We start from the raw sequence: 10,516 nt of genomic DNA, 5'->3' as shown, positions 1-10,516 counted from the left end.
GAACTTCTCTGCCACAGCTAGCTAAAACTAATTAACAGCAAAGGAGAGATCTGTACCTCTGTCTGTCCATCTGCAGACAACCTGGCCCAGGAGCAGGAATGTGGAGGAGTGAGTGCAGTTTCTGAAAACAAACTCTGCCCTTCTCTCCCTCCTTTGCTCTCGGAACAAGTCTTAAAGGTGCAAAAATTATAATTCACTATAAACAGAACAGACAACTGGAGATACAAACATCATATAGTCAACCTAGGACATACCTCCAAGACCATTCAGTATTCCTTGAGGCCACCAGAAGATAGGATTGAATGCAAAAGATTTTATGGAGTTGGAAGTCATTAAATCTGCTCTCCCCAAGGAATTCCCATTGTTGGTCTGTGCCCCAATGGATGTTCCTGCCACTGGGTTTATCTAGGTGCCCACAGGGAACGAGGAAGATGTGGAGCCTCCCAGTCAAGAGTCTTCCCAACACAGATAACCAGGCCCATAGATCACCAAGACTGCCCAATGAAGGTCACTGAGGATCATCCAACGTGGATCCTCCCATAGGGAATGGAGCTGGGAGGAGCATAAGAAGCTCTTCCCACCCTTGGGGAGCTCACAGGGCTTCCCCCCTTAGTGGCGCCTCCTTTGGTGTTTGATCAAGGCTGATCTCTGTGAGAAGCTCTTCCCACACTTCCCACACTCGTAGGGCCTCTCCCCAGTGTGGATGCGCCGGTGCACAGTGAGATTGGAGTTGTGCTTGAAGCCCTTCCCGCAGTCGGGGCAGCGGTAGGGCCTCTCCTCTGTGTGACTCCGCTGATGTACGAGGAGACTGGAGCTGATCTGAAACCTCTTCCCACACTGGGAGCACTCGTAGGGCTTCTCCCCGCTGTGGATGCGCTGGTGCTTTCTCAGGTCTGAGTGCCACCCATAGCTCTTCCCACATTCCAAGCAGGTGTAGGGCCGTTCCCCAGTGTGGATCACCTGGTGCCGAATCAGGGCTGAGCTTTCTCTGAAACTCTTCCCACATTCCCCACACTTGTAGGGCTTTTCCCCAGTATGGATCTTTTTGTGTTCCGTAAGCTGGGAGTTGAGGCTGAAACTCATCCCACACACCCCACACTCGTAGGGCTTTTCTCCAGTGTGGATCCTCTCGTGTCTCCTCAGGCCAGAGCTGTGCCTGAAGCTCTTCCCACATTCCCCACACTCATAGGGTTTTTCCCCAGTGTGCATCCTCTGGTGTTGCATCAGGTAGCCCTTCTGGCTGAAGCTCATCCCACATTTCCCACACTCAAAGGGCTTTTCCCCAGTGTGGATCCTCTGGTGTTGCATCAGGTGGCCCTTCTGGCTGAAGCTCATCCCACATTTCCCACACTCAAAGGGCTTTTCCCCAGTGTGGATTACCGAGTGCTGCATCAGGCTGCTCCTCTGGCTGAAGCTCTTCCCACATTCCCCACACTCAAAGGGCTTTTCCCCAGTGTGGATCCTCTGATGTTGGATCAGAATGGAGTTCTGGCTGAAGCTCCTCCCACACTCCCCACACTCAAAGTGCCTCTCCCCGGTGTGGAATCTCTGGTGAAGTCTCAGGCTGGAGCTCCAGCGGAAACACTTCCCACATTCCTCACACTCGTAGGGCCTCTCCCCAGTGTGGATCCTCTGGTGCTCGATCAGGTGGGAGCTCCGGCTGAAACCCTTCCCACATTCCAAGCACTTGTGGGGCTTCTCCCTGCCACGAGGTTTCTCCACCAGCTCTGAGCTCTGGCTGGATCTCTGCCCGCCTTCCTGGCTCAGGGGGGCTCTTTCCTCCCTGCAGCTCCCTGGGCTGGGTTTGCTGCCACTCCTTGTGCGGGATCTCCAGGGCTTTTCCTCCTCCTCCATTTCCTCCATTTTCATTCCTCCCCGGGAATGAAAAATCCTGGTCTGGGGGAAAAAAAAAGAACAGAGCATCTTGGACTGGGAGTTCCTCCTGTCCCCACTTCATCTCACAAAGTCATTGGGCATCGTGTGTCTATAAGAACCTCCAAAACACCAAGGTTCAGCATAAAAATCCTCCAAACTTTTAAGACACAGATCAAAACCTCCCCAAACATCAAGATTCAGCAAAAAATTCCTCCAAAACATAAAGATTCAGCCCCTAAAAAAAAATAAAGCACCAACATTCAGCCCTGGGGCTGCAGCACAGAGGGGACACCCTGCTCCAGGGGGGATGTCCCACAAACGGGGGACCCCATGGAAGGAACCACAGGAAAGTGTCTTTACAAACAGATGCTCTGAAGCTGCTCAGAGATAGGGCCAGGCAACTTTTTTATGTAAGGAAGTGACAGGAGAAGACATCGGTTTCAGAAAATTTTATTAATTGATGACACAGACTGCTGCTCAGCCAAGGTCCTGCTCTATTCATGAACTTCCAGAAGAACAACAAAGACTTAACAGAGCCATTAATATCGTTTGCTATATGAAAGTGGGGTGCATATTAATGGTGTATGTAGTAGGTGGACTGGGATATCGGTAGCTCTCAAGTACTTCAGCCAATGAGGAAAGAGAGAGTGAGATGTGGCCAGGAGAATTAGGATGAAAAGGAGGGCTGTGTCCTTCAACAATTGGAGAGATCCCATGGGAAATGTCCCATGGCCTCTCCCAGTTTTAGAAATGAAATTAGTTTTACAGTACTCCTCTGTATTCTTTGTGGACAGAATCGTCTGGTGATGTCAATTTTCCTGCAAACCCTGGGGTTCATCCCAAATTCCTTCCACCCTCCGGGGCGGGCAGGGAGTGCAGCTGAAGGTGCCTCACCCACTTTGGGTGATCGGCTCCCTTGGCTGGCGGCAGCACCGGGGATTGATTTGGGACCCGGGAGTGACCAGGAGACAGGCGAGTGACACATCAGGGGGTCTGTGAAGAGTCAGCAGGGAGAGAGCACTGAAAATCTCATCAGTGAGTGCCCTGGGATCTTTGGGGACTGAACATGGCAGGGCACCTATGGAGGGGAGAAAAGGGAAAGCCAGGGAGGGGTCCTGGCCAAAAGGATGATGATCCCAAAATGTCTCTGAAGGGTCCCCTGGGAGAATGCTGAGGTAGTTTGCATATTCCCCCAGAGGTAATTAAGGACATGGACACCCAGGGGGGTAATAAGGGAAGGGGAGAAGGGATTTGGACAACAGGGGATGGATGGGGTTGGTGTGCTGGGAAGGGATCTGTGAAGAGGAGTGTGCAGGAATATGGTTCAGGCAAGAAGCAGCAGGAGGAATCTGTGGTAAGAAAAAGGATGATGGAAAAGAGGAGAAAGAGAAAAATATAGAGGACTGAGATGTTTTCCAGCAGGGTCTTATCCTCACATTTTCCAGCTGATCCAGATCCTTTCCATCCCCGGTTTCCAGGAGAGGAAAAGCAGGAGGTCAGGATGCCAGGGGTTTCTCTGCGGTGGCAGCACCGGGCGCAGAGGTGCGGCACCGGGAGCACGGGCTGGGGCCTGTGGGGAGCTGCGGGGCCGGGCCGGGGCTGTGGGGCAGCCGGGGCTCAGCGCCGGGCGCTGCCTGACCCCACCAGCCCCGGGCAGGGCCGGCAGTGGCCCCCGGCCCCCAGGAGGCTGCGGGACGCCCCGGCCGCTGCCCGGCCCCGGGGAGCTGCCGGCCCTGCCCGCCGGGGGGGCCGCCTTTGGACACTGCGGCAGGACAGGCACCGGCTCTGCCGCACGGGCTGGGCAGGGACCCTGAGCACAAGGGGGAACACAAAGGAACAGCTGGGAAATGCAGAGTGCACATGAAGGATCAGGATTTGCTGTTCAGGATTTGGTTTGGGTCCCTGCAGAAAGGAAAGGTTTTGCAGAAAGCTCAGCAGCTCTCAGAGGATGAGCACCCACAGGCAGTGACCGGGGCTGCAGGAGTGGCACAAGAAGCCCTGCAGCACTTGGGCACAAAGGCACAGCAGCTGAAGGCAAGAAGGGATGAGCAAAAGGCCAAGCTGAAGGCAAAGGCCATGGCAGAGTTCCCACAGCCCTGAGGGATCAACCCCAGGGCCCAAGGGGGCCCCAGCACCCAGGGCATGACGGGGTTGGCCACAAGCACCTGGCAGAGGCATTGCCCTCCTGGCCAGGGCAGAGCCCACCCAAACAGCCCCTGGGAAGGAGTCAGGGCTCCAGCTGCAGCCCACAAGGACACTGCAAGCACAGACAGCAGCACCCTCAGCAGGAGCAAGTCCACCCCTGCATGGACATGGATTGTCAGGGCTCTCTGAGCTCCCATCCCACCGGGGACCCACCACACTGGAGCCCTGGAGAACATTCAGGCTGGGTCTGCATCCAGAGGAGGCCTCTCCTGATGGACACAGGGGCCTCTCCATCCACTCTGAATCTTACACCTAAGGGTGGAAAATTGTAAAGGAATGTTTTCATTGTTAAGGGAATAAATGGGAAAGTTGAGCTGGTATCACTTGTTCAATCACTGTTAGGAGCTGTGGGGGGTAGGTTTGAAATAAACTAATTTCTTTTTCTTCCTACTCTGATTGTAATTGACTAGGAATGAATTTGATGGTGGCATTGTAATATTGTAAAAGGTGATACAGAGGCTATTGCTGCTGTACCTTTGTGTCAAATGTCTGGGAAGGTGTCCTGGGTTGTAAGATAAGCTTGTATTCCATTTGACATCTGTCGAAGGCGAACCGGTTGGACAGGTTTTTGTTATCTCTCTCAGAGACAATGGTTTGTCCTGTAGAGGCAATGGTTTGTTTATACACCATTGACTGATTTAATGAAGGGCTGAAAAAATGTAACACCGTGAGGGGTCCCACCCAGAGGGGGGAAGCAGCTCTCTCTCTTCTTCGCGGGACTCCGAGAGAAGCAGCGCTCTCTCTCTCTTCGCGGGATTCCCAGAAAAGCAGCTCTCGCTCTCTCTCTCTTCGGCGGCACTCGCAGCGAAGCAGCCAGCGCGCAGAGGCGACGGCAGCGGAGCTCAGAGGCAACCCCGGCGCAGAGGAAGACCGGCCCCCACTGCCACCAGATCTTCAGAGGAAAATTATACCCTTCTAAAGATCACCACTTCAGCTGCAACTCATCAACTATTGCAAGGGAAAGCAATTGTCCCAGCAAACCTGATACTGGCATTCCTCAGGTTCTAGACTTTTTCTTTCACTGGTTTTGTTTGTACCGATTGCATTTGCCTTTTTTAAATTGTTGTCCAGTTTTCTCCTAGTAAAGAATTGTTACTCCCACTCCCATATCTTTGCCTGAGAGCCTTTTAATTTAAAGATCCTGGTAATTCAGAGGGAGGGAGGTTTGCCCTCTTTCACAGACTCCTGTCTTGTCTAACCAAGACAGAATTTGGCGCCCAACGTGGGGCCCGAGGGCATTGAGAGAGAAAAAGGATTAACAGTTCTTAAGTAATTTGGTTTTGTTGTGTGTAAAAACATCTTCAGCATCACCATGTGGTCTAGTTTACCTTAGTTTGGGTGGCATGTGATCGTAGCTATACTTTTCCCATTTGCAGACCCTTATCTAAAAATGGGTCCTATAACTAAGGCTACGGTGTCTGTTATCAAGTTTGGCTTCTGGGTTAATTGGGTGAGGAATTAATGGATCTTTAATTTCCTCTGGAAGGCAGGTACATGGATTCATAGCTATCACACGTTAACTGTATGTTTTTGGGGTTACTTTAATAACGGTACCTACTGTGAGGAAATAGCACCTAGGCAAACTTTCTCTCAACCTTTTAACCATCTTTTTGGGTCTGCTCCACCAGTTCTCAAAGGGTTAAGATCCTTTATAAGTGCTAATGATACCATACAATGGGTGGTGTTGCTGATAGTCCTGTTATATTTAGCATTCAGAGATAAGGGAAGATTAACCTGGATAACTACCCTCACACCTACACCACAGACTCGAGATGCTGCTGCTCCAGAGCCTGACCCTGCCCCACAGCCCACCTCAGAAATGAACCGCCCAGATTGGGTGAGGGTTCTGGTTAAGGAGATACGAGAGATGCTGAAGGAGTACATTTCCCCAGCTGGTGAGAAACCGGCCCTTTGCCTTGAGGAGGGACAGTCTAATAGTACAGCTGTGGAACCCACTAATGTTACAACTGTCCAGGTTCCAGCTGAACCACAAGGGCAGTCACGGTCAGCAGCAGTGGCCCCGGTAGAAACAAGGAAGTCTAAGGTGAAAGCAGAGCACCCTGCAGATAGGGACAGGAATGGAGGAACCTCACAACCCACAGGGGAGCCAGAGATTGCTATCATCACCGAGTCCCTGACGTACGAAAGTCTTCGCAATCTGCATAAAGACATTGTGCGACGAGGGCGTGAGGCTTATGCTACCTGGCTACTCCGGGTTTGGGATCTTATGGGTACAGGCGTGCAGCTGGACGGTGGTGAAGCAAAGAACTTGGGACCCTTGACCCAGGACTCGGGTATAAATCAGGTTTTTGTAAGGGAACCAGGGTCCCTTTCTCTCTGGGAGCGGCTCTTAATGAGTGTCAGGGAGAGGTTTATCCACAGAGAGAGAATGCAAGAGCACCATCATAGAATGCGCTGGAAGACCCTCGAGGAAGGGATCCAACAGCTGAGAGAAGTGGCAGTATTGGAGGTACTCTTTGGGAGGGATGGACGACACAATAATGATCCTGACAAGGTCAGGTGTACGGGACAAATGCTGTGGAGTCTGGCAAATCTTGGGCCATCTCAATACGCCACCTTCATTGCAACGATCAATGCTGACACCCACCGGGAGACAATAGGTTCTGTTGCCAACAAACTTAGGAATTATGAGAGTATGATTAATGGCCCAATGCAGGCTCATATCTCAGCTGTGATTAAGGAGTTTAAAGAGGAGATGAGGGAGGATATAAGGAAGGTTAATACAGCACCCATGAGAGTCACAGGCCCCAGAATCAGCGCCCAACAATCCCCAGCTAGAGAGAGAGGGTACACCCCAAGGGCTAATCTGTGGTTCTTCCTGCGTGACCATGGGGAAGACATGGGGAGGTGGGATGGGAAACCCACTTCTGTCCTGGCAGCATGGGTCTGTCAACTTAAGGAGGGAAACTCTAACCAGGGGAGTGCCACCAAAGTGAAGGTAGCCTCAACCTCCCATGACCAAGCTTGTGGGTATGATCTGTCAGACCCCCTTGAAGGGACCTCTAGTATGTATGCCCAGGGAAGGAATGATAACCAGTGTTAGAGGGGCCCTGTCTCTAGCCAGGGAGAGGCACGGGAAAACCGGATCTTCTGGACAGTGTGGATCCGATGGCCTGGCACATCAGAGCCACAAAGATATGATGCTTTAGTTGATACTGGTGCACAGTGTACTCTGATACCATCGGGACATGTGGGGGCAGAGCCTGTTTCCATTGCTGGTGTGACAGGGGGATCACAACAATTGACTCTGGTGGAAGCCGAGGTGAGCCTGACTGGGAAGGAGTGGAAGAAACATCCTATAGTGACTGGCCCAGATGCTCCGTGTATCCTAGGCATAGACTTCCTCCGGAACGGATATTACAAAGACCCAAAGGGACTCAGGTGGGCTTTTGGAATAGCCGCTGTAGAGGCAGAAGACATTAAGCAATTGAACACCTTGCCTGGACTGTCAGAAAACCCCTCTGCAGTAGGACTCCTAAGGGTGGAAGAACAACGCGTGCCAATTGCGACCTCGACAGTGCACCGCCGGCAGTATCGGACGGATCGAGATGCCGTGATCCCCATCCACAAAATGATTCGGGAGCTGGAGAGCCAAGGGGTGGTCAGCAAAACCCACTCACCCTTCAACAGCCCCATCTGGCCTGTGCGCAAATCTGACCAAGAATGGAGATTGACTGTGGACTATCGTGGCTTAAATGAAGTGACTCCACCGCTGAGCGCTGCTGTACCGGATATGCTGGAACTCCAGTACGAGCTGGAGTCCAAGGCAGCAAAGTGGTATGCCACCATTGATATTGCTAATGCGTTTTTCTCCATTCCTCTGGCAGCAGAATGCATGCCTCAGTTCTCTTTCACCTGGAGGGGCGTGCAGTACACCTGGAACCGACTGCCCCAGGGGTGGAAACACAGCCCCACCATCTGCCATGGGCTGATCCAGACTGCACTAGCAAAGGGTGAGGCTCCAGAACACCTGCAATACATTGATGACATCATTGTGTGGGGGAGCACAGCGGCAGAAGTGTTTGAGAAAATGAGAGGATCATCCAGATACTACTAGAAGCTGGCTTCGCCATCAAGAAGAGCAAAGTCAAGGGACCTGCCCGAGAAATCCAGTTCCTGGGAGTGAAATGGCAAGACGGACGGCGCCAGATTCCCACTGAGGTCATCAACAAGATCACAGCTATGTCCCCACCAACCAGCAAAAAGGAAACACAAGCTTTCCTAGGTGCCATAGGTTTCTGGAGAATGCACATTCCTGAGTATAGCCAGATTGTGAGCCCTCTTTATCTGGTTACCCAAAAGAAGAATGATTTCCACTGGGGCCCTGAGCAGCAACCAGCTTTCACCCAGATCAAGCAGGAGATCGCTCATGCTGTAGCCCTTGGCCCAGTCAGGACGGGACCAGAGGTCAAGAATGTGCTCTACTCTGCAGCCGGGAACCATGGGTTGTCCTGGAGCCTTTGGCAGAAAATGCCTGGGGAGACTCGAGGCCGACCACTGGGATTCTGGAGCCGAAGTTACAGAGGGTCTGAAGCCAACTACACTCCCACAGAGAAGGAAATCTTGGCTGCCTTTGAAGGAGTTCAAGCCGCCTCGGAGGTAATTGGCACAGAAACACAACTCCTCCTGGCACCCCGACTACCGATGCTGGGGTGGATGTTTAAAGGAAAGGTTCCTACTACCCACCATGCCACTGGCGCCACATGGAGCAAATGGATTGCCCTCATCACTCAATGCGCCCGTATTGGAAACCTGAATCGCCCTGGGATTTTGGAGATAATTACGAACTGGCCAGAAGGTGAAAACTTTGGTCTCACTGATGATGAGGAGCAGGTACAATTGGCAAGGGCTGAAGAAGCTCTACCATACAACCAACTACCAGCAGAGGAGACCTGCTATGCTCTTTTCACTGACGGTTCCTGTTGCATTGTAGGGATGAACCGGAAGTGGAAAGCAGCTGTATGGAGCCCCACACGCCAAGTTGCACAAGCTACCAAAGGAGAAGGTGGATCGAGCCAACTCGCTGAACTCAAGGCCGTTCAGCTGGCTCTGGACATTGCTGAAAGGGAGAAGTGGCCAAAGCTCTACCTTTGTACTGATTCGTGGATGGTAGCCAATGCTCTGTGGGGCTGGCTGGGAAGGTGGAGGAAGGCCAACTGGCAACGTAGAGGAAAGCCAATCTGGGCTGCTGATATATGGAAAGACATTGCCTCTCGGGTGGAAAAGCTAACGGTGCAAGTCCGTCATGTAGATGCCCATGTCCCCAAAAGTCGGGCTAATGAGGAGCACCGAAACAACGAGCAGGTAGATCAGGCAGCAAAAATAGAGGTGTCAAAGATAGACTTAGATTGGCACCATAAGGGGGAGTTGTTCCTGGCTCGATGGGCTCATGATGCCTCAGGTCATCAGGGCAGAGATGCCACCTACAAGTGGGCACGAGACCGAGGGGTGGATCTAACCATGGACAGTGTTTCTCAGGTTATCCATGACTGTGAGACGTGTGCTGCCATCAAACAGGCCAAGAGAGTGAAGCCCCTATGGTATGGTGGGCGGTGGTCCAAGTACAAGTATGGGGAGGCCTGGCAGATTGACTACATCACACTGCCCCAGACACGCCAAGGCAAGCGCTACGTGCTGACCATGGTGGAAGCCACCACTGGATGGCTGGAGACTTTCCCTGTACCTCATGCCACTGCCCGGAACACCATCTTAGGCTTGGAAAAGCAAGTCCTGTGGAGACACGGCACACCTGAGAGAATTGAGTCTAACAACGGCACCCATTTCAAGAACAGCCTTATCAACACCTGGGCCAGAGAACATGGTATCGAATGGATATATCATATTCCCTATCATGCTCCAGCTGCCGGCAAAGTTGAACGGTGCAACGGACTCCTGAAGACTACCCTAAAGGCACTTGGTGGAGGAACATTTAGAAACTGGGAAATTAACCTGGCAAAAGCAACCTGGATGGTCAACACCCGAGGGTCTGTCAATCGAGCTGGCCCTGCCCAGTCAGAACCCTTACACACAGTAGATGGAGATAAGGTCCCTGTAGTACATATGAAAGGTATTTTAGGGAAAACTGTTTGGATTAATCCCACCTCAGGCAAAGACCAACCCATTTGTGGGATTGTCTTTGCTCAAGGACCTGGTTACACTTGGTGGGTAATGCAGAAAGATGGGGAGACCCGCTGTGTACCATAGGGAAACTTGGTCTTAAGTGAGAACTGGGTGTAAGATTTCATGGTGTGCAGATGGAAATAGAATAAGGGGTGGATAATGTCCTGGGTTGTAAGATAAGCTTGTATTCTATTTGCCATCTGTTGAAGGCAAACCTGTTGGGCAGGTTTGTTATCTTTTCCAAGAACCGGTTTTGCTCCTAAGAGGTAATGGTTTGTTAGTGGGCCATTGACTG

The 10,516-nt window shown here is 51.9% G+C and overlaps 1 protein-coding gene across 1 annotated transcript in view; it reads right to left on the bottom strand.

The window, feature by feature from the left end:
• Window positions 1-543: 543 nt before the first annotated feature.
• The window catches only part of LOC144246355 (uncharacterized), a 511,900-nt gene continuing 501,927 nt past the window's right edge, over window positions 544-10,516 (bottom strand). The window contains 1 exon segment of the mRNA XM_077783740.1: window positions 544-1,702. Coding sequence (XP_077639866.1) covers window positions 610-1,702 — 1,093 coding nt within the window. The 3' untranslated portion in view covers window positions 544-609.

Source organism: Lonchura striata, chromosome 6 (assembly GCF_046129695.1).
Source record: "Lonchura striata isolate bLonStr1 chromosome 6, bLonStr1.mat, whole genome shotgun sequence".
Lineage (NCBI taxonomy): Eukaryota > Metazoa > Chordata > Aves > Passeriformes > Estrildidae > Lonchura > Lonchura striata.
Note: the sequence above shows the minus strand (reverse complement) of the source record. Positions and strands in the feature narration are given on the sequence as shown.